Here is a 24,383-nt window from a genome sequence, read left to right on the forward strand (position 1 = left end):
TTCATAACACTTACTCTGATTCCTCCTTATTTGTGAAGACTGTTGGTGCCCATACTGTGATATTGTTGCTCTATGTTGATGACATTATCCTCACAGGCAGTGATCTTCCTGAGATCCAACAAGTGATTCGGGATTTAACTTCTGAATTTGATATCAAGGACTTAGGTCCCCTTCACTTCTTTCTGGGCATTCAGATTTCTAAAACCCCAAACGGTCTGTTTCTGTCACAACAGAAATATGTGCAGGATTTACTTGCTAAAACAGAAATGCTTGAGTCCAAGCCGTGTGATACACCCTGTCTTCCATACACCAGATTACTCACGGATGATGGGGTACCCTATGCTAATCCTACCATGTATAGAAGTGTAGTGGGCGCACTTCAATACCTTACATTTACCAGGCCGGATATTGCCTTTTCTGTGCACCAAGTTTGCCAGTTCATGCAGAATCCGATGGTATCTCATTTCACTGCTGTCAAAAGGATTTTGCGCTATTTGAAAGGCACCATGGAGTTTGGTATCAACTACTCTAAGGGTGATTTGACTTTACATGCGTTTAGCGATTCTGATTGGGCGGGGGATCCCAATGATCGCTGGTCAACAACTGGTCTGGCTGTGTTCTTAGGCAATAACCCTATCTCCTGGTCATCCAAGAAGCAACAAACAGTTTCACGATCCTCAACTGAGGCGGAATATCGTGCTTTATCTACCACGGCAGCTGAATTGGACTGGATTCAACAGATTCTTACTTTCCTGCATATTCCCATCTCTGCGACACCTGTGCTGTTTTGTGACAACCTTTCTGCTATTGCCTTGTCTTTCAACCCAGTTCAACATCAACGGACCAAACACATTGAAATTGATGTGCACTTTGTGCGGGAGAGGGTTGCCAAACACAAGCTACTGGTGCAGTTTGTATCCTCCAAAGAACAGTTTGCTGATGTTTTAACCAAAGGCCTCAGTGCCCCTTTGTTTCGCTTTCATTGTACCAATCTCATGTTAGTATCCTCCAAACATGCGCTTGTGGGGGGATGATAGGGATTATAATGAAAGGCTAGGATGTTGCCACTTGTATGGAGATTAGAAAGTTCGTTAAGTTGTTAGTTTGTTAAGAAGGCTGAGATGTATAAATACAGAAAGATGTACTAGCTTGGAGGTTAAGAAAATATATTGAAGATTACAGTTTCTATACTTCTCTCTCTCTAAATTCTCTTGACTTTCTCTCTCTATATTTCTATCTATATTAGTTTACAGTTTGCACACCCTCCCCTACCAGGGATTCCTAGCTAGACCTGTATTCAATATCCCTTAATAACCTTTTTTCTTTTTCTTTTTTTTTTTGTTTAAAATCCTTTAATAATTAGGAATTCCTAAACCCATATGCACCAGGATAAGCCTTTTTTTGGACTTTTAACATAGCTGAAAATGCACGTCGAGTATGGGACAACAAAGAAAACGTTGGAGTATTTCCAACAAGAGCCTTTTTCGATGAAGCGTGAAATAATAATAAAATCCCTCGTCGACACTTTTGCGAGAGGGTACTCTTCGCTGCTTAAGGTTATCTGCAGTGATCTTCTCGACGAATCTGTTCGCTGCAAAAGGATTATAGCAAATATTCCAATTTGTTTCCTTTTGTGTTTTAACACATTCACCCTTCAAATTGTTCATTTGCTCAACCTTGATGTGCAGCATGAGTACATATTTATCCCCGCCAGGTATCGGGGATTTCCTTTAGTTTTGATAGATCAATGTCCTCATATTATTTCCCGTCACTAGCCATGAATGCATTACATAAATCAAACTGGAGGTTCAAGTAAGCGGTAGAGCATTAGTGACAGGAATCAAATCCGCGAAGCATATAACTTGTAACCATTCATTAGTGACCAGGCCCGGCCCAGGTCCAGTGGCAGAGCGACCGTCCGGTGCCCAAGATAATTAGGGGCACCAAAATTATTAAGGCCATATATTTATATATGTTTTCATAAGAGTATAAATTTATAAAATTAGACCCAGTGACAAAAAAATGTAACTAGAACCCGTGGTTTTGTTGCTTGAAATTAATGAGGATGTCTTGTGTTCAAGACACCATGTGCGCTTATCTATCTTTCAATTTTTACAAATTTCTTTTCATAAAAGTATAAATATACATAATTTGGCTAAATGATCAAGAGTTTAATCAGAATCAATGGTTTTTGTTGTTTAAAATTAACGAGAGGTCCTGAGTTCGAAATGCTAAGTGCATGTTTATTCTTTTCATTTTTTACGAATTTTTGTTTGGTTGTTAATTTATTTTTAATTAGTAACTAATAGCTATGTGGGTTGTTATTTTTAAAACATTTGTTCCAATTCAAGTATAATCTTCAACAAAGAGTAATGCGTTGACCAAATTTTTTGATCAAATTTGCAAATCATATGACGTGTCATCAAAAAATTTAATTTAGTACCCATTTATTACTTACACATATCAATTAAAGACTAAAAACCATCATTATTTTTTTAATCCCATATTGACAAGGTTAGTAAACAAGAAAAAACACCTCACGATTTATACAAAAACACTTTAAAAGTTTAGATGAAAAATAAAACTCATATCTATCTACTTGTAAACTAGAAGTTTTTTTGTTTCCTTCTCACGAAACAACAAATTAGTTTTTCTACGTTTTTAAATTATTAAGTTTTAAGTGATTTTCTAAGTATAATTTTATCGATGTCTTACGTATGAAAACAAATAATTTTCTTATATAAAATGAGGGCATATTTTTTGGCGTCGTTCCGGGCCTCAAAAATCTCTAAACCGGCCCTGTTAGTGACTTTATCAATTACATGTTATCTGGCTTTCTTCTACCCTAAGCTCGCTGCACTTTCCGAGACCACTAATTCCACTTAAGGAGACTGTATACTACATTCACAATTTTAAGGGATTCCACGGAGGGACCCTTTTCGGGTTTGCTAGCTACTGATACCGAATTTGTTTCAGTGACGTACAAACCAAGAAATAGATTTTTGTTAGTTCCTCTTGTCAATATATCTGCGAAACGAGTACATTATTTACCCTTTTTTTTCTTTGTTATTTATGTTGTGCGACATTTAGGAGCTACACAGGTCCATGGGATGTCTTCCGAAAAGTAAGGAACTATGTCATCGCTCGAGGAATTTGCTTTAGATAGTCTTCCATCGGCTTGAGCGTACCAGAATTGACACACTCCGACCGAAATCAAGGCGTGCTGGTCGTCACGTAAGGGTGACGTAGCCATGTGCACAGTGCGGAAGCAAAATATAATAATAAAAGTACGAATAAATAAAAAACAAACTACTAGCGTGAGTTCCCAGAAACAAAACCGTGAGGGCGTGGTCGGGGCCCAAAGCGGACAATATCGTGCTACAGTATAGTCGAGCCCGGGATGTGGTGCGGGCCAGAGCTGGGGTGTGACAAGAATATACCATTGTAAGACTCCAATTAATTCATTCATTACATGTATCATGTATGCAGCCTTGTGGAGTACTGAAACTTAATCTTCAGTCACTACGAGAAATCTATAATGCTAATTAATCCAGTTCTTAAATAAGTCATGTTAGTGAATGTATAATGCTAATTAATCCAGTTCTTAAATAATCTTATGTTTGGTTCAAGATGGGATTGACATTAAGATCCGTTCTGAAAGTCACCTAGTGTTCAGGGATTCATAGTCACCAACCATTGGATTTAACATCAGAAGTTGAGATTAAAACATTAAAATCACATCCATTTATTTTTCACCATGACATCACGTTACAATGATAAGAGACTATACATTCTTTAGACACCTAATGACCAAAAGAACATTGTGTCAATCAAACCCCTACTACCCAAACTCAGAAAAGCTTGTTCAGAATGAGTTTGTGCTGGAGGCTAACTTAGGGTTTCAAAAAAATGCATCAAAACAAATTTAGAAACTCTGCTTGAGGCTGTAGAACACAAGACAAAATCAGCAGTCTGGCTAATGACGGCATAACTTCCTTGTTAAAACTTTGAATGATATACATAACACTCCATAAAGTTTTATCTTCAAATACAATCTTCAATCGCCAATGCTCCCATACAAGTGTACCTTATCTTACGAGTACGACTTAAAATGCTTTCGAACTCGATATAATACAATAATACATCAAAAACGTGTACAAGACAAGAGAACATCCATCTCAATTAGGCAACAAAAGCAGTAATCCTAATTAACATGACTTAGCTATAATAGTTTTACCATACAGTCAGAAGACTAGGAACCTTTCCATCTAACGGTCAACGCCCTTTACAATACGTGTTCATGAAGAAAATTTACATTCATTGGACATCGTTGTCACCGACCTAATCTCAATAGTCGGTTGACTCGGTTTCGCTCCTTTAAAAACTTAATTACTAAGATAATGACACCGTCACCAACAAGTATGACTCTTGATTTCCAGGTGTCAAAGTTTCAAAGCATTACATCACCTTGTCGACCATAATTTGCATGCTTTACAAGTTTCATTCTTAACTATTTAAACAAACCTAACAGTCAAACCCTACTCCCTACGATGCACGGATACGGCAGTTCTGTCACGTATTGCGTATCAAATACAAGAATAGATATAGTACACGGTAATACGGTCTGTTACGTATTGAATATGTAACTAGATTGACAATACGGCATTTAAAAGATAAATACAAGTATTTGACAGTTTAAATACAAGAATCCGATGGTTTGCGGATATCCCGGTCATGGCCTTTGACTCGATCTGGTCGAAGAAGGCTGATAGGTACAAGGCAACTAGATCTGGTAAATTTGAGGTCTTAGATTTGATTATCACTAAAAACGAATTTGAACATATTATTATGGTTAGTTCTGAGACTTATCCCATTAAAAAAAAAATTATTGAATACGTTCTTATGAGATAAAAATTAAAATGCTGTAACTATACCATACTTTGTTTTTAATTTTAAAAAAATTAATGTATTCTGGTGTCGTATCTCGTGTCGGTATCGTTGACCCAAAAAAAAAAAAAAAGGCTTTCTTCTGATTCTTTGTTAATTCTTCCCTATAAAATCCCCAACGATCTCACGAATTCAAAACACAAATATTGAAAAGATGGCGAATGAGATATGGATTGTTCCATTTTTTGGGCAGGGACATCTATTCCCTCTAATGGAGCTCTGCAAGCAAATAGCCTCCCGAGACTTCAAATCCGTTTTCGTTATTTCTTCCAACTTCTCCTCCTCCGTCCCCTCTTCCCTCCGCCAACACCCGCTTGTCCAAATCGCCGAAATCCCTGAATCAATCCCATCGTCTGACCCTTCAACGCCGCCTCAGCCAACTCCTCCGCCGCTCCACCGCCACCACGATCAACACAACCAGATGGCTCTCGGTCTTGAGAAACTCCTCTCGACCCGATGCCAGGGTTCGGATTCTGCGCCCCCCGTATGTGCCGTGCTTGACGTCATGATGGGCTGGACTGCCGAAGTTTTTAAGAAATTTGAAATTCCAACCGTAGCTTTCTTCACCTCTGGTGCTTGCTCTGCCGCCATGGAGTATGCCATGTGGAAGGCTCGGCCCTTGGATATCAAATCCGACGAGACCCGTTTGCTCCCCGGGTTACCCGAGGAAATGGCTCTCACTCTATCTGATGTTAAACGACAGTCTCGCGGACCACCGCCACACGGTCATGGTGGCGGCCCACCAACAGGGCCAGGTGCAGGTTTTCCTCCGCCACCAGGTCATGGTGGCGGCTCACTAACAGGGTCAGCTGCAGGTTTTCCTCCGCCACCGAGCCAAGGTGTAGGTGGCTTTCCTCCATTTGGCCCAAATGCAGGTATGCCTCTGCCGGGCCAAGATGCAGTTGGTTTTCCTCCATTTGGACCGGGGCACGGTATGCCTCCACCCGACCCGCCTCTTAATGGACCTGGCCGGGGAAGAAGGGGCCCGCCGCAACCAGGAGGTAAACCACCGTGGACAGAAGATGCTGACCGATCTATTGCGGTGATGATCAATACGTGTGATGATCTGGAGCGTCCATTCCTTAAGTACATTGCGGAGCAAATTGGAAAACCGGTCTGGGGAGTTGGCCCGCTTTTGCCCGAACAATACTGGAAATCGGCCGGTTCAATTCTCCACGACCGCGAGTTCCGAACCAGCACCCGACGGTCAAACATCACCGAAGACGAGGTGGTCGAGTGGCTAGACTCGAAGCTATCCGGATCAGTACTTTACGTGTCATTCGGCAGTGAGGTGGGACCTACAGTGGAGGAGTACAAAGTATTGGCTGAGGCATTGGAATCATCCACCCAGCCTTTCATATGGGTGGTGCAATCCGGTTCGGGCAGACCACCGGGTCCCCCGCGGGCCGGTTCGGAAGGTGAAGAAGGATACTATCCACACGGAATGGAGGCTCGAGTCGGGAAAAGAGGTTTGATAATACACGGATGGGCCCCACAGCTGTTGATCCTGAGCCATCCATCAACGGGTGGATTTTTATCACACTGTGGATGGAATTCAACGGTGGAGGCAATCGGACGTGGGGTCCCGATCCTAGCGTGGCCAATCAGAGGGGACCAACACCACGATGCCAAATTGGTGGCGAGCTTTCTGAAGGTAGGGTATCACATCCCTATTCCTGACGAGAAAATATTAATTAAGAAGGAAGATATAGTGAAGGGAATCGAGATGCTGATAAGTGACGAGGACATGAAACGACGAGCTTTGGAGCTGCGTGAGAAATTTGGGCATGGATTTCCAACGAGTTCAGTTGCTGCTTTGGATGCTTTTAGAGATTTTGTTGCCCAAAAGCCAAAAGCAGCGTCTTGGTGATCAGCTTGTTCTTGTTTGATTGTTTGTTTGATTTCTCACTGTTCTTCAATGTATCACTTATCAGTGTATAATGAATGTGTGTAATTTTACTACACATGTCACACTTCTTACTACAATTTGGAATGTTATGTGTTTGTTTATATCATATATGATCAACCTTGAAATCACCGAGTATTTATTACATGTTGAAGCATTCCATTGAAGGAAGCGGATACACCGATCCCATTTCCTACTTCACTCAACACCACATGCCCAGTGAACTACCCTCGATACGCATGCGACAACCATCTATAAGATCCTCATGTAAAAATGGATTTGTATAAAATATAACAAAAATGGTAATACCACATTTTTCATAGCACGTTGTACCATCTTTCTAATAAAGATGAGTTCTGCATGTGTTGGTGGGCCTTATCTCTGTTAGAGATGGTATATATAAAGAAATATCTTGAGATATCTTCACATGCAAGAAGAATAAATGTCTTATAAAAAACATATGAAGAAAGAAGAAAGTTTGAGCTAGTTGTGCCTTTATTCATTTCATGGTCTTTTTATTGTTGGAACATATTTTATTTGGCACCAAACAGTATACGATTAAGCAATAAATACGCCAAACTGTCCAGGACTCATATTTTTATGAATTACTTGAAGTCTTCTTATTCGTCATCATCTTTCCAAAGTTCTTATTTTAACGAGGCCCAAATATGAAAGATTAGGGTAGTGGTGGTGACTAGACATCGCAAACTGGTCGTGATTGTCATTTTCATGTTATTTTCGTGTTATACCGTTATGTTAACAGACAACCCGATAAAGACTTCACTAGTTAACGGGTTGATCTTAAACTTCGGATTTACCAGTCAAATTCACGGGTCATGGAAAAAAATAATCATATCACTCGGTCAACAACATTGCGTTACACATGACGTTGTGACACAATATTGGCAATCTAATAACGGACCAAATTCCAATTTCCTAAATCTTCACTTACTACCATGAAACTGTTGAAAGGCAGGTCCTGAGATTTAGAGATCGTGTGCCATTTTTTAAAAGGAAACCTTTTCATGATCTAAGATGACCATGCTAAAGACAACATTTACCTTAAAATGGTCGATCAGTGTCTACCAAATGATCAACAATGGTGCCCCCACTTCTGTCTTTGATGATCACCAATTTTCTTTTTCAAATATCCAACTACTTAAGACTTAATGTACCTGACTTACCTGACTGTGTTCCCGACACACTAAAAAGTCTCCCCAAACTAATGTGCATGGTTGGAGTGAAATAAAAGAGCATGGATGGAAAATGCCAGATGTTAGGCCAGGCTTAAGGTTTTCTAGCAAAAACCAAACTCTTTCCACGGCGGTCCGGGGAATGAGTAAAATTAGCCGAATAAGCAGATCATCTCTGGTTTGGTTGCCCCAATTGTGTTCTCTTATTGAATTTTTGGCATTAATGTACCTCAAATTCATTCACCAGGATCATTTCGTCTGTTAAAACTTGCAACAAAACCAGTCAAGAAGTCGCATCTCTTCGATGCATAACACCATAAGTAGCTATGTCAACGGCTATGTCACGCCATACGTGTTGGAACGCGAAAAAAACGGCTCTATGCGGTCCCCATTTTGTATAACGTCTCACAAAGGCGTACTAAGATGGGTACCCGCCATAAAACCAGGTTTTACCAATACCAATCACTCAAACACCACCCAAACTCACGACAAAATACGTGAGTGTCCTGAAAGGCTCGAAACAGAAAAAAAAAAAAAGGCTTACCTTGTTCTGTACTTATTATAAAACTCGTCACAATTTTATGCAAAAAAAATTGCACTTGAATCAGATGACCATTCCTGAAGTGAGATATGGCAATGAAATCAGGAGGCATTATATGCGTATCTGATGAACAAATGATTTTGTATGGAAGAACTGAGCGGTTAATTTGTCTCTGTTGGTCATGATGGATCCGGTTCCAGCTTTGGTACAATGGCGGATTTGAGATCTATGTGAGAAACACGAACGGCACCAATTAGCCTCTCTGGCAATTCATCTGTACTGTTTGCCTGCAGGTAACCAGTTCATAGTCAGCATACAACATAATATTTTGCTAACGTGAGCTTGCAAGCATTAAATCAAGCAATGAAATAGCGAGAAGCTAGTATCGTAGTGATAAACTAAGCATCGCAGCGAGATCAATTCCATTGGAATCGTTTAAAAGGAGGCTGTAAGGACATTGCCTGCGCGAATACTCATAAACAAGAAAAACTAGGAGAAACTGGCCTTTCTACCTTTTAAGTGCCCATTGCCAGAAACGAGACCTTATCAAAGGCAACACAGGATACCCAACACGTGACAATAAACGTGGATCATTATGTTATGGGTAACAAACACAAACAGAAACTGGTAAAAATTTTACTGTAATCTTCAGAGTCTTGCATATTATATCATTTTCAAGACATGTTCCGACAAATTAACATCTATTTTATGATTCAATTTGATCAAAGTCTGACATAGGTAGGTTGAGCTAGGGGTAAATGACATTTATTGTATCTGTAGTTTCGCTAGATATCCACTTCGGTCCATGTACTCTAAAGTTTAGCAATTGAAAGAATGCAGTTTTGTTTGCTTGAACTTGTAATCAACTTCAATCCGTTAAATCAATCAAATGGGAGGATGAATATACGAACTTACAAATGTGCAAAGAGAAAATACACACTTTGGGTAGTCTGGAAACCATGTGCACACATGCTACGCACGTTATCTTTCCATCCAGACATTTAATAGATTTTTCAGAACGGTTTTGACAGATTTTAACAGATTATATTCCTTAGTTTCCAGAAATTAAAACTACAGGAACTATAAACGTTAGTTGGGGCTCCTGGTAAATGCGAGTTTCTGAGTTATAGAATAGCATATATGCAATTTTGATTCTCAGAAAATGCAATAAGTACTATCTGAAGTTTTGAAACTTATAAAAGCTAGCAACATTCTCAAAAGTTAACAGCGAGCTAAAAGAAATCAGCAAACAAATCGTTGCAAGAGATACCAAACCCAACTGAAAAAAAAAAAATGAAAAAGAAAAAGAAAAAGTAATTTATATTTAAGCGATAGAATAAATCTAAAACCCCCAGAATTAATTGCATGCATACTGTCAGGCCATACACATTCACAGTTAAAGGATATATCTGAGCTTGATGGGGAAACCTAATAAGAAACCATATCTGAACCAGATCTACCAACCCAAGTTATATTTGACGCTGGAAATTTATTTAATAATATTAATTGCCTAAACTATTATTATTTCAATCTGAACTACATAAACTAGGGGCTAGGCCTCATTTATTATTCAATCGATCACTCATTCACTAGTTCAAATGTATTGCTGAACATGCCTTTGATGAACAGTACAGTATTCCATGGTCTATGATAACATATTTTACGAGAAGCATACCTGTACAAGGAAAGCCATGTCAACCACCAATGAGGTAATTACGCCAATTACCAGCCCCAAAACCCCATTAGCGACAGTGGATGAACCAATATCCACATCAATCTGCAGAATAATAAACCAAATTACGTATTTATACTGAAAGAACCTTGCCAACCACAAGACCCAATAAGTTAATAAAAATGCAAAAAATATCTGGCAAGAATATATTACTTCTAAGTACTTAGGACCACGGATATAGTTGCAATCAACAGCTTTTCCCAACAAACAAGGAGTGCTTCCAACACTCTGGCGGACAATCCATGAACCCTGCATGGTTCCATAAATAATGTTAATAATATACATCCATAAAAGAACCTCTTTATATGGTAAAAAAAGAATATAAGAGAAGAAGAACAAAAATAAAAATAAAAAAGAAGAAGGAAGAAGTGTCGTGAGAAACACAAAAAATCAACTCTGTTACAAGAATGAAGGGAAAAGAAATTTCATATCAGTAACCCCACAGCTAACATTTTATTAGCAGAAAGTGTACGCTAATATGACACTATCAATTGACATATTGGCCATCTTATTCTTAATACAAATGAAGGATGAAAATTGTTGTGAATATCGCGTTTAAGAATGGGAAAAGCAGAACTAACTCGAGAAATCGAACAAAATAACCAAGATAAATACACCAAGAATTAACGTGGTTCAGCTACATGTGCCTATGCCCACGGGATAGCAACAACAATCTTTCACTATACCAATAATGAGTACAACCAACAATCTTGCCAAGTCTCTAAAATTAAGAACTTGACGATAAACTTGAAAGAACAAGAACAAGAAATACACTCTTTATCTCTTTTCTTTTCTCCCACACACACTTTGCCCTTACAATATTCTCTCACTCTAATCCCTTGAATGGTACACAAAATATTGTTTTGTTCCCATTCGAAACTAGTACAATAGCACCCTTTATATAGAAGGTCTTCTTCAATTAGGTAAACAACTTCAATTGGGAAAAAACCTCTAATTGGAAAACCAACTCAAATTGTTTGGGAAAACAACTAAATCCTCTAAGTCTATAATTTCTAATAGACTTGGGACAACTCATCATGGGTTGGAAAAACCCAACAAAAATGACAAGGTCGGGTGAAATCATTCAAACCCTAACGTAAGTGAGTCGTGACTCGTGACCACCTAATCCCTTCCTAACCATCTCCCAACTAGACATTCCCACCTGCAACCCTTTTGACACCCTTCAAGAGTAAGTTGGCATTACTAATGATCTTCAACCTACATTAGTTCCCTGATAAGTCTTTTGTGAAGCCCAAGGACTAGCCTAATCATTACCATATTGCTCAGGTATTGAACTAATTTGATTCACAAAGAACATACCCTCTCAAGCTCAAGAACTAGCCTAGTCATCACAGGTCGTTCTAAAATGGAAACTCACCGGTCCTTGTTTCATTGTTGCAACAGGATTCAGGGATAGTACTCTGGCAGCTGTTTGTTTCTGTTTCCTTAGCTGCAAGTGGTAGTGTACAAGCACTATTCTTATATGTGTTCTTGTGTTTTGCTGTCTTTTCAGCTCTAAGATGAGGTTTAGCCTAAGTATACGATTCCCCATACTGTGGCTGTTGTCTACTTTGTTTAGCTCCCCTTTATCCATTGTACAGAAATCCTTGTTAAGATTTTGTTTGTTCTTTTGTTGTTTCCCCTTGGTGCTGTGTTGGCCTTCTTTTCTACCCGGAGAGTATGTGTCCCTTGTATTTTTGTTCTGTAGTGAACCAGGAATGATACGGTACAGATATGTCATCCAAATTATCTCCGATTTCTATGCCCCAAAAATTCCGAAATATCGCAGCATTATGAACAGATATACTTGTTTTTGTAACTTTATCCTTCAAGAAATTATTTATATGTATAAATTCTGCTTTATTTATATGCATAAATAGTACACAAGCACATTTTTAAGTAAAGGAATCTCCTAAAAGTTGATCAATACTATGATTCATATAAAACTCATGAGCCAAAATTCAAAATGGTGGTCAGACAACAACAGTCCTGAAATTTGATATGAGCATTTATTTTTTTCATATATAAAGAAACTGATATTAATACCTTTTTAACGGAAGGGATAAGCTTCAGTCTGCTTGTACGAAATTCATCATCACCATCAACAAACCGTTGCAAGAGGGATCCAGGTACTAATTCCTTTGTTACAAAATAAAATACCATACTGTAATGTGTTGATGCCGGGACCTGGAAGAGTATAGATTTTTGTCACTCCCTAGATTCCCAAAAATCATTTCTAGATCTGAACCAGATGGAATAAAGCAACTTACTTGCAAATTAACAATTAGAGAGAAAAGCCCTTTTTCTGAGGCAACCTACAGAAAAACTCAGATGTTATTAACAACAAAATAATAGGTAAGGAATATCATCCAAGTCCAGACAATGCCCCAATATAGGTAAATCAAGTGGCAATACAAGACAAAAACAACCCAACAGTATAATATGACACTGTGAAATTTCAATATTTTAACACCAAAATGGAATATCTGCTAATGCTCTATAATGATTACTGATTAGAGTGTAGTTCAATTGTTGAATCAACCCAAGAAGGAATGGAGCTTCTAATACATACTTGTGCTGCACATCCCTGACGCCGAGCAACATGGTCCATTCTTTTTGTGTCTTTAAACCAATCAACAGCAACAAGATCCATTAAATGCTTCCCTGCAGGAATCTTCAGAGAGACATGGCCAACAATGTTATCAGAGAAAGCCTAAAAGTCATTATCAATAAATGATGATCCACAAAAATAAGAAACCATATAGGAATGGGCCAATATAAGAGAACCTTTGACTTATCATAACAAAAATGCTTGCTGCGAACTCTGAAGTTGCCACCATCAGAAACATTCCAGCAATCACGAGCATTATCATGGTCATCACGCCGTAGGTTACCCGAAAAACAGGATAAATCAATTTGATCAGCTGGTTCTTCTTCTACGGCTATCATGACAAACATAGTGATAAGGTGTTAAACCCAAATACTCAAACAAGGATCATAGTTTAGAATGAAACAGAAAAAGTAATTGTATACCTGTCCTCTTCATATCGTTCTCAAGACCATTTTGGTATGCCTGAAAGTATTAATAAAGAAAATAATAACTCCAATAAATAACTCATATTTAAAAAGAATATGCGGAAAGAAAAAGAGCACTCGTCTGAATCACACCTCTTGTTCAGCCTCAGCAATTTGAAATTCTTCATCTTCGTCCGAGTATTCATCCATCATCACAGAATTTCTGTTTGCGGAATTAACAGAAAAATCATGCAACTTTTGCCCCTTACGTGAAGAAACAGAAGCTGAGGACATATTGACCATAACGGGGATTCTTGGAGGAGCATTCCTTTCATCTGTTTGGGAAAACCACTCACGTAGTCCTATCATAAAAGCAAAGACTCAATTATACAAGAGATAGCTTCCTGTTGATTTTTTCACGTCAGAAGGAACAAGGTTTAAGAAAAATAGAATCCCAACTTTAAATTCCATTACAAGAAAAATATTCTTCGACAATCTTTTATGAATTGTTTTTTGGCTTCCAAGCAGCTTAACTTAAGCAATAAAATTTCTGTTCTTCGATGAAAGAGGAATGGGAATATAGACAAAGGGTATCTAATTGAACAGGAAAAATGGAAATCAACGAGGAAAGTGATACCAAACTGCAATGCTCAAAACTTTGTATTTATCACTAAGTATTGGAATAACACACAGGACAAGAAATTATAACAAGTAAACAAGGAACTTACCAGCGACACTATTCAACACCTGAAGAAGACAATGCTGTTGAAAGGATGGGACATAACTCACACCCCATCCTTTCAAATCAATCTGCATCAAATGCTGCACCTGAGTTCTAGGCCTCCCATTTCGAGGTTTAAGAGGGGAAATGTTGAAACCTCCACCTGGAAAAATCAGTACGCATCAGGTTTCTGAACTGAAAAATTAAAACATAAGGGCAAAGATCCCAACTAGTTCTCATCCTTTGCATGATAACGCCTCTAAATAATGTACAGAACTCACTCTCAATATGTGCCCGCACATATCCGGGCTGTGGACCACAGTTCTCATGCTCCCTAGAACGAAATAACACAACTGCACCATGAAAAGCACCAATTGAAAATTTCCATACACCAATTAACCAGAATTTTAAGCATGGGGAAAAGCATAAAAAATACCATAGCTCCCGTCATCATTTCGACGCCAATAGCGCACATAGCAAAGGTCACGCGGCCACACAACCCTGCAACCAAAAGGAGTCTTGAGCAACAAAACTATAACTGCACACTGCTAATAAGGACATTAGTCAAGCACCTTTCATTCTTAATTACAACGTTCTTCAAAGTTGGTCTGAAGAGATAAGGGGAATCATAATAAAACATGAAACACAAGTCATTATTCACAAAATTTAACCTCCCTTTTGGTATAGGATTTTTTTAAAAAAAAAATCCAATTTTAGTTACCGTATAGTCCATTTTTAAGTCATACTTGGTGTAAATTAAAACCACTCGTTTGGTATAGGATTTTAAAACCGCTTTCCATTTGAAAAACAAATTCTGTTTTGGTAGAATAGTTTCTAAAAATAAGAATCTCAAAAACAACCCTTTTTAGGAAATGCACAAAATAACATCATTTTTCAATGTTTTCAAAATACCCGTACCAAAAAAAATGTTTTCAAAATACAGAAGCACTCATCAATAGAAAAGTTACTCTACATTATGAAAACAATTTTCAGAACTAAAACCAAACATATTTTCATATTTAACATAAATAAAAATCTGTATACAAACAGACTACTCAAATTGTAAGTCTTTGAAAATCAAGTTCAAACCATGAACCAAACAGGCCCCCAAGTTTCCAAATACCCACCTAGTCTCTAAGAAACCATCTACTCATAGACTACTAAATATTATCTCCTACTACATTTTACTTAACAACAGAATATGAAGCTGCTGCCAGGAACGTGGTGATTGAAGAAACAGGAAATTTAAGTTAGAGATTACATTGGGAACCAATCTAGCTGAAGCTTATGGTAAAGTACTGCTGTATGTCCATCAACCTCCTCAACTAAGCTACCATACTGGAAACTGCAATCCCACCTGCAATCATAAAAATATGACAGCTGATACTACAAACATGTTGGCATTGCCATTCGCCACAAAGGAAAATAAGAAAAAGAATAGATCAAAGATATTAGGCAGTTGAGAATGTATAATCTCACGATTGGTAATCGTAAAGCTTAAGCTTTGTGTGCTTTCTCACTAAATTGCCAACTGGTTTTAGGTTGGATGCATGGTATCAAGGGAGTGTGCTCTTGAAACACAAAAGCAGCCATCTGAAACCATCTTTTACCCACCCAAAAAAGAAAACATCCTAAATCACAGGGTTAAAATCCACATTTCTCTACAACATAATTGCACTATTTTTTCCCCCATCAGAAGCTCAAATAAAGCAAATTGACCATTTTGAAGGTATGATACAATTTATAATCCCATGCCTCGACCAAGGAGAACCCAAAGATGGATCACAAGTTCAATTCCCTTCCATCCTTCATTTTATATGATTAACCTCTTGCAATATGTAACTCTATCCAATACACCACCAATGTATTCTCTCTTTCAATCTGATACCATTAGTTCAGGCCAGACAAGTTTAGATTAAAAAACCAAAGCAGGATTAACATAAAAAGTAGAGTGCAGTTTCATTCTTTTATCTGCATAATAAACTACATAAAATAAGCTATTATAGCAACTCATAAAAATAAAAAGTAAAATTGTAAAAGGAAAACACCTACTCAAACCGTGTTCTGTCCATGCTCATCACAAGCTCAAAAATTTCTTCACAAGTAGCCTCCACCACTCCAACAGCCTTCATGGCTCTACTACAGCTCCTTGGCTGCATATACAGAATTATAAATTGCCGTTGCAACCTAAAACAAGCTGATAGATGGTAAAATATCATAACGTACATAGTGTAAACAAAGACAGAATTCCATACAAGGTAATCTACTTCAAGCAGCTCTTCAAAAATGCGGAGTCCTGTGCCAAAACAAGAATAAGAATAAATCATTATGCACCATGAAAACCATTACCAAATAGGGTAGATGATTATTTTCCAAAATTCCATTTCTAGCATAACAAACAAAGCTCTACGACATGACAGTGGTTCACCATTTTGGCACTGGAGAAGACGCCAATGCTTTTTGGAAAATGCTTGGTTGTTGTTACTCTGGTTTGTCAGATCTGAATCTCTCGTCCAGTCTAATATTGTCTCTGGAGGACCTGCAGTCATCAAAACCGTGAACTTCAGGAAAAGATACCACCAATCGATCCAAAACTCAATGACAGAAAGATATCAGTTTAGACCATTTCCAATTGTTGTTCTCCTCATCAAATTAGGATGAGCATCATCTTCATCTTCCTGGGCGCTAAATCTGCAAAGTATTAAGAAAAAACAGATTAAGATAATATAGTTGCATCCACAGCTGGGGGCCAATATGACAAGCACATCAAATTCCCAAGAATAGGTCCAACTATCAATTTTTCTTTCTTCTTTACTTCCTTTTTCCTTTTCCTTTTTTCTTATGACAACAAAGGGACTTGTACTTCTAAGAAAATGGCTTCGCAAATTTCCAAGGTTAAGGGAGTCTTTTTGACACGTAGTAAAGGAGTGAATATGAAAACCATGATGAGAATGGTTGAGATGAAAAATTGGCAACACAAGTTCAGAGTTTCATAACCATCTCTATTAGTTTTTTTATTTCACTTGTTATGTTAGAGATAGAAGGGAAATTAGGGATGAGGACTGGTGGATCAAGGATGGTGGTAGAGATGTAGAAACAAACAGTATAAGGAACCAAAAACTATATTGAGTTGTTTTCACGTTCAAGATTTTGTTTTCATGGATGCTTTTTATTTTCTTCCTCCCTCTCTCTCTCTCTCTCTCCTATCACCTTTCTTCATCCCTCTCTCCCATTACCTCGTATCTCCACAGAAAGTGAACCAAAAACGAAATGATTATCAAACGGGTCCTTAGTTGTTCCAGTTGTTCCAAACATTTAGAATAGCAATAATTTAAACCATTCCATTCTAGAATAATTACGGAATTGAATGTGATTGCATTTCCATTCCACCATTCCAGTTAAACAAAAGAGGTCTTATTATTCAGAGAGGCTGGAATGAATTGGGTAGTACCATAAAGGTGCTACTCATTGCTTAGTAAAAGTAATGTTGGATACGGTAAAGGAAACAGGGCCAAAGTATTGTGAGGATGCTGTCGGCTCAGATTAAACCCTAACACTGGGTAACAGGAGGTTTTGGTCTTCACTTTGGGGTTCTATAACGTCAGAGTTCAGAGACATTTCTCTTATTTTTACTCTGCTACATTGGAAGGCAGCTATAAAATTGTCTCTTTATCAAAAACATATACATATAATTTTGTTTGGGAGCTATAGCTTTTGGTCAGTTTCCTTATAGCAATTGATCTTTGGTGGACATCTTGTTCACTTTTTGTACTCTTTTTCTCTTGATAAAATTCTCTTTTTCAAAAATAAATAACTAAAGGGACATGCCAATGCTCATGAAGCACAAAGAAAGGAGAAATGACAAAAGATCCACTGGCCATCAGCATACAATGTCTGGTCGTATTCCATAAGTTATAGTACTTACTGACTTTCATGGTCGGATGAAGAAGCAGTCCTCCCATTATCCATTCCAGATTTGTATTCGAAAGAAATATATTTGTTACCATTTGTAACTTGTGAACCTTGATGCTGCACACAGATCAATATGCAATTATTCCTGTATCCATTAGCCCATGAGAAATCGGGAGGAAACTTATTGTCTCACTAGCATGAGGTCCAAAAGTAACTACCTGATCAATGACATACTCTATTTTATCCTTCCATAATAGTGCCTCCTGGATGTTAAATGCTGCCATCTGGAGCAGGACAGTACCCAAATGAATAAGTATTCGCGACAAAATTTAAGCAGTATGACTTTCAGAACTCAGGATTCAAAACAATTAACAGAAGAAATGTACACACGTGTATAGGTGAATGTCAGGAGTTCAGAGCAAAACAGTTATGTATAAATACGAGAACACCACAACAACCAACTACAAAATGCTACACTTAAAAATAAAATAGAATAATAATAAATTAAAATAAAAACCTAAGTCCATAACCGGAATAAACCACAGAAGGTGTTTTACTACTTTTGGCAATTCCCATTAAAATAAAAGTCTCCTACTCTCAGACGTATGCAACAACTTTTTCTTATTGGGCCCATTTATGCAGCTCCTGATAACATAACAAATTAGAGAGGAGAAAACTTCGCACTATGATCAAGGACAGGAGAAAATAGGTTTTATCTCTAGAGAAGAGGACAAAAAAGATATATCTCTCCTCTTCATTGGATGCTTAAAGAGAAACGGATAGGTGTAAACCCTCCTCTTTAATAAGATATATAATTAAAATGAGAAAGTAATTTCATGGTCACACCCCCAAACCCTGTCAAAGAACTTTTGTTTACCTGAAAGCACTTTGAAATAGGCCCTATTATATCAGGCTCCACCCAAGCCCTTAATAAAGTCCAAAATCAGACAGGTCAATGCTCCATAAAGGATATGGATAACTTTTTAATAACGAGAGCTATCTCATGCACAGATAGTTTATAGCTTAAGAATGATAGAAACTGTCATTTTGCAGAAACATAGACATAAAATGCTCCTCGTAACACAAGGGTACATGAGTACCATCTATTAGGCCTTATAACAAACAAATCGCTTCCAAATGATCCTGACCCTAAGATAATCAAATGTTATTGACAACACCAACTAAATTCTATGTACCATCATACCATGTGAAATCAACAATAAATAGGAATGAGTACAAAGAAAATGAAGTTTACAGATGTACAAAATTTAAACTCATTAAACTTTTTTAACCATGCATATATATGAACATAGATGACTAAAACAACATCAAAGGTTGTATCTTCATGCACTTTCAAAATATGAAAGCGAAAGGGCCCTCACCGTGATTCGAAGGTATTTCTCTTTCTTGTTGTAAACAGACAAAACATATACCATCTGCACCAAAATAATCTCTTTCAGAAAAAGAAAAAAAATATATTAAAAAAATCCATCATTGGGATGAATATCAAAAGCACTGTAGAACTATCATAATTAGGATGGAATGTAAATCAAAAAGTAGATGCAACAGAAACACAGGTCCAAGTACAGCAAAAGCCAATATTAAGTTACAGGCTTACAGCTAACTGATTTTTTCAATATCCTAAGGAAACTTGTATCCACTAATTTTCCAAAACAGATTTAAATACAACATTCAACCATCAAAGAATCAGACAGTTATTTAAAAAACCAAAAAAAAAAAAAAAAAAAAAAAAAAAAAAAAAAATCTTTTCTATTTGTTCTGGAAACATTCTAGGTGGCACATAAGCATGTTCACCCAGCTGCCCCTAAATATACGCATAACCTCTAAAAATATTTCTTGAAGTTCTAATTCTTCAAAGGAGTATGAACATAAATAGCACTCTGAGAACACGGTATAATCAATTACAGCACTCCTTTAGACAAGATCATCCAACAATCACCTAAAAACACATGATCACATGATCTGAGAATTAAATATTAGCTGTATAAAAATGTTAAGAACACTAGGATTTAGGCAACGCTTCCACCCTTACAAATTAAACAAGTCATCATTAAAGAACCAAACTGAGCTTGAAGATCCAAAAAATACATGAACAAGGAATCCCCCAAAATCTGCAGAAACCAACAACCAAAATGCACACCATCTTCCGTCCCAACCCCTTTGTAATCATCAAAGGTACTCATATTAAACTCCATCCAAATGACCCAAAATATTGCAAACACCAAAGACCCCCTTGGAAAGCATTGAACTGAATACTTAACAGCTCAAAGCACCACTTTGGATAACCCAGCACATAATGAATAATTTAAACAGCTTCAACCACAAATGTAAGGAGTGACAACAGTGAAACACATACATGATCCACACTTTCCTCCCCCTCTTTACAAAAGACGCACCACATTAATAAATCACGTTTTCAGATTCAATGTCTTTTATCCAGACCTCTTGACCCCTTAGGCGATTTCTACTGACGCCAACATATCTACTTTAACCTGATCATGCAACAATGCTACATGTTTGCAACTCACATGTATAAGCCCACGGTTTCTCGTCAATTAGTGTTCAAAAACTTCCATCAACTAAACACCCTCCCATCCCATCCGAGAAATAAATGATGAAAACAAACAATGCTTAGAACTTCTAACTAAATGACATATTCGGTATTAAACTAACCGACATCAAGTATCAAGCATTTAAATATGCACATATATGTATATACATTTTCAAATATACATGATGTTCTTCGCATAAACAGATATATATGCGTTTCTGTAAGTAAGAAATGCACAGATTCAAAACAAACAAATTGATTATCTCACATGCCCATGGTGAGTCTTCAATCCTCGATCCTCCACTCTACAATTTCCATCAATTAACAGCGTCTTGATCGGAACCTAATCAAAACACGCAACAAAAACACCATTTACAGTCTTACAAAACAATAAAAAGTTACAATTGAGCTGAAAATTCATTCACCTAAAGATTCACTGAATCAAAAAGTGAAAAAAGTAAATGAGAATTTGCCTGATTATCCTGAGGCTTCCGCTTGTAGTAGGCGAGTAGCCGAGACTCGAGCACGAAATACCGCATGTGAATAAAGGACCGGCCGATCTTCCTCCGCCCGTATCGTACCATCCACCCTTCGTAGACAACCTTGGACGACATCGTTTCAATCCAAACGCTGCCGGAGTCCGAAATCTAAATTTTGAAACCGAAATTCTCACCGACTCGGAAGCTCCGATCGCAACCTTCGCTTCCAGCGAGACCACTCTTTCACTATGTAATCTGATCACTCATCGTTCGAACCAGATTACTGAAAAATCCAGCAAATCTCGACCTAGTGCTCCGAATTCCACATTGAGATCAAAGTAAGGTGGAATTTCGAATTCCTTGAGATCTAGAGGAGAGAGAAATAGGAGAGAGGGAGAGGAGAGAGAAACAGTTAACAGGTGGCGGTGTTATTCAGAAGTGGGTGAAATGGCCGAGAGCCGACGATGCAAAACGACGACGTATAACTTGGGGAGGTCAGCGAGGGAGTGTATGATCCCACGACAGTGAATTTGAGAGTGCGCTTCTGACGGCCGAAAGTGGGAGATCCCACGTAAGTAAAAAAGGCGTGTCCTCGCAAAAGCTTGCCACGTGGAAAAACGTGATGGGAATTTGGAGGTTGTGTGTGTCTTGGCGCCGTGTAAATGCCGTGGCAAAATTTTTAAAAGGGGGATTGTGCAGTCTCTGGTTGCTATGCGAGCATCGCGGACCGTCCGAGGAAAATCACCTCATAATTTTTTGTTTTTTAGTTAATGGAAGGGTGTACATCACCCAAAACAAATATTATTATAAATAATTCGAGCCTCAGAGACGGCAATTATGTCATCAAACAAATGAGTTACGATCCATTTAGATGAGTTTTCAAAATTCGTATCCAATTGGCAAGGTTGTCATTTAGATAGTAGGATGATATGTTGGTACTGCAACTATGAGTCGTTTTAATATAAATTGATTGTTCTTATTTCAAGACTATTTCTCTTACAAATGTTGTAGAATTCATTCCATTTTAGTCTTGTGTAATGTGATATACAAGATTATTTCAATCACTTTGACAAATAGATAAAAAAAAAAAGGTGTTGCCTTGCATCATATCTGAATATCAAAGTGCCTTCATATCGTACAGAACTGAATAATTCTAGACAATGCCACAATTGAGTTTGAGACCATTCATTGTTTGAAGTAGAGAAGGAAAATGGTGCTAAAATATGTAGGAGATTTTATTGTATTTCTCTATTAGGAGGAATATACAAAATACAAGGGTGATATACAAGCGAAGTAATTAATTATATCAAGCTTCTTCTCTATACTATAGAATCTCCCTTTACATACTATAAAAAGTGGAGAACAAAACACTAAGGCTACCTACTCTAACACTCATTTTCACGTTCATGCATAGAAATCACCAACGACCAACTTGCTAACTAAAGCTAATTGAGATAGCTTTAATGAAAAGATCTGCTAGTTGACGTCCCAAATGTCGATTCCACAACCAAAATTGATGTTTGTCATTCGGTTTGGTATTTAGAATTTGATAATTAATTTAATCTGAAACATTTGTATCATCTACAATCAAGATGTACAGAACCCTCAACTCTTTTACCATGACCAATTATCTTTTGAATTTTAAGGCCTTGAAAATAACAATATATGAGGTAAAAGTGAGTGGAACAATATAAGGTATCAAGTAGTTTTCCTACCAACGGAACTTTCAACTTAATATCAAGGGCAACTAGAGCATGGACCAGTGATAAGGTCGGAGTAAGAGAGATAGTGCCTTCACCTTTATCAGGTGACGGTCTCTATTTGCACTAGTAATATACAGATCATAGACATAATCACATAATTCATAAAACACTCTAGGATCACCAGTTACATGATCATTGGCTGTTGTATCAATTATCCACTTTTTTGTTCCAATAAGATGTATAACAACAATATGATTATATTGAGCCATTTAGTCAAAACACGAACAATAAAAGCACAAAAACACGCAATGAAATTGAAACAATTCAAAACAAATACTATTCACGACACTGTAGTAAAATCAAAGACCTAAGAATGATTAAATACTATTATTAAATCCAATTTTAAGACAATGAGTTTCGTACTTAATTCCCGTCTTAATACTTTGACAAAAAAATTTATCATAATCACATGCATTAGAGTATTCTACCTGCATTTTACTTGAAGGTAGAGATCCTTGTTGTTCATTCATTTGTAATACCATGGACATTCCCAAATATGGGGATGCCTTTAATTAGCATCTAAGATTAATCTCAATAAAACCAAAAATCTCTTTTGTTATCGAGAATAAACAATTGAGTTCAAACCTGAATCGAGGCACATCCTTTCGAATTCGGAAGCCTGTTGTCTAAAGGTCGCCTATAAACACCATTTCAAGTTCTTTTTTACATCCTGCGAGAATCCAAGGTTATCCTCAACTTTTTAAACCTCTAACTTCAACTTCACGCTCTTCAAATGGTGTTTACGAGATCGATTACTACCTCTGAAAAGTTTTTGAACTCCCACTTTGTCACAGAGCTTGGCAACTTACATGGGAAGATAATGAAGAGGGTTATTATACAAAATGGTACCTGAGATTTGCATGATCAATAGAAATGGTCTCTGAGATTGAAAATCAATAGAGATGGTCCTTGAGATTGTCCACCATCCATGATTTTAGTCATTCCGTTAAAAACTCTTTGGGCAATTTTCAAAGCTTCGTAACTTAATTGATTCTTAACCAAATTCGACCTATAATATATCAAAATGAAGATAAGAAAGTTTAGAACAAGATTATACCTATTTGGAAGCCCAATGATTGCCGAAGATGCCCAGAAAATAGTCTGAAAGGTGACTGGTCGGCGGAAAAACTGGAAAACTCGTCAGAAACTGACTAAACTTTAAACATTCATAACTTCTTCAATACTCGATGAAATCGAGTGATTCAAAAACGAAAATCATACTTCTCAATGACACAAAAAAGAATGGTATCTTTCTTTACTGCCAACTCACCGTGGTTTGGCTGGAAAACTGCTCGAAAAATAGTTAGCCAATTTTGAGCCGTTGTCCGACCAAATCATGGCGAGTTAGCCTTCAAAAAAGGTATCATTCTCTTCGTCTCGTCAAGAATTATTATTTTCATTTTTGAATCACTCGATTTGGTTGAGTATTGAAGAAGTTATGAACGTTTAAAGTTTACCCAGTTTTCGGCGAGTTTTCCAGTTTTCCCATGGACCAGTCACCTTTCAGGATGTTTTCCGGCCATCTCTGGCAACCATTGGGCTTCCAAATAGGTATAATTTTATTCTACATTTTCCTATCTTCATTTTGATATATTATGGGTC

The 24,383-nt window shown here is 37.4% G+C and overlaps 2 protein-coding genes across 2 annotated transcripts; one reads left to right on the forward strand and one right to left on the reverse strand.

The window, feature by feature from the left end:
* The first annotated feature begins 5,063 nt into the window (after positions 1-5,063).
* Positions 5,064-6,984, forward strand: LOC137710389 (scopoletin glucosyltransferase-like). The gene has a single exon (XM_068449358.1). The coding sequence runs from the start codon at positions 5,102-5,104 to the stop codon at positions 6,815-6,817; it is 1,716 nt and encodes a 571-aa protein (XP_068305459.1). The 5' UTR covers positions 5,064-5,101; the 3' UTR covers positions 6,818-6,984.
* A 1,591-nt stretch (positions 6,985-8,575) lies between these two features.
* LOC137710369 (protein ENHANCED DISEASE RESISTANCE 2) lies at positions 8,576-21,531 on the reverse strand. Its single transcript, XM_068449325.1, has 22 exons — positions 21,013-21,531; positions 20,808-20,882; positions 19,350-19,403; positions 18,186-18,251; positions 17,981-18,084; positions 16,679-16,746; positions 16,484-16,594; positions 16,311-16,351; positions 16,108-16,208; positions 15,317-15,412; positions 14,492-14,556; positions 14,337-14,408; positions 14,063-14,218; positions 13,488-13,696; positions 13,353-13,392; positions 13,107-13,261; positions 12,892-12,993; positions 12,590-12,634; positions 12,366-12,506; positions 10,473-10,568; positions 10,263-10,364; positions 8,576-8,874 (listed from the first exon to the last, which is right to left on the reverse strand). Exons 1-22 carry the CDS (start codon positions 21,151-21,153, stop codon positions 8,767-8,769), a joined length of 2,148 nt encoding a protein of 715 aa, XP_068305426.1. The 5' UTR covers positions 21,154-21,531; the 3' UTR covers positions 8,576-8,766.
* Between the last annotated feature and the right edge of the window lie 2,852 nt (positions 21,532-24,383).

The sequence above is a fragment of the Pyrus communis genome, chromosome 12 (genome assembly GCF_963583255.1).
Source record: "Pyrus communis chromosome 12, drPyrComm1.1, whole genome shotgun sequence".
Lineage (NCBI taxonomy): Eukaryota > Viridiplantae > Streptophyta > Magnoliopsida > Rosales > Rosaceae > Pyrus > Pyrus communis.

Bases quoted from the DNA above. Each gene is read 5' to 3' on its own strand.
- LOC137710389 (XM_068449358.1), top strand. From the start codon at position 5,102: ATGGCGAATGAGATATGGATTGTTCCATTTTTTGGGCAGGGACATCTA.
- LOC137710369 (XM_068449325.1), bottom strand. From the start codon at position 21,153: ATGTCGTCCAAGGTTGTCTACGAAGGGTGGATGGTACGATACGGGCGG. The intron at 16,352-16,483 runs GTGAACCACTGT...GTTTTGGCACAG, and splicing joins TCTTCTCCAGTGCCAAAATG to GACTCCGCATTTTTGAAGAG. The intron at 14,219-14,336 runs GTGAGTTCTGTA...TGATTTTTCCAG, and splicing joins TGTGCGGGCACATATTGAGA to GTGGAGGTTTCAACATTTCC.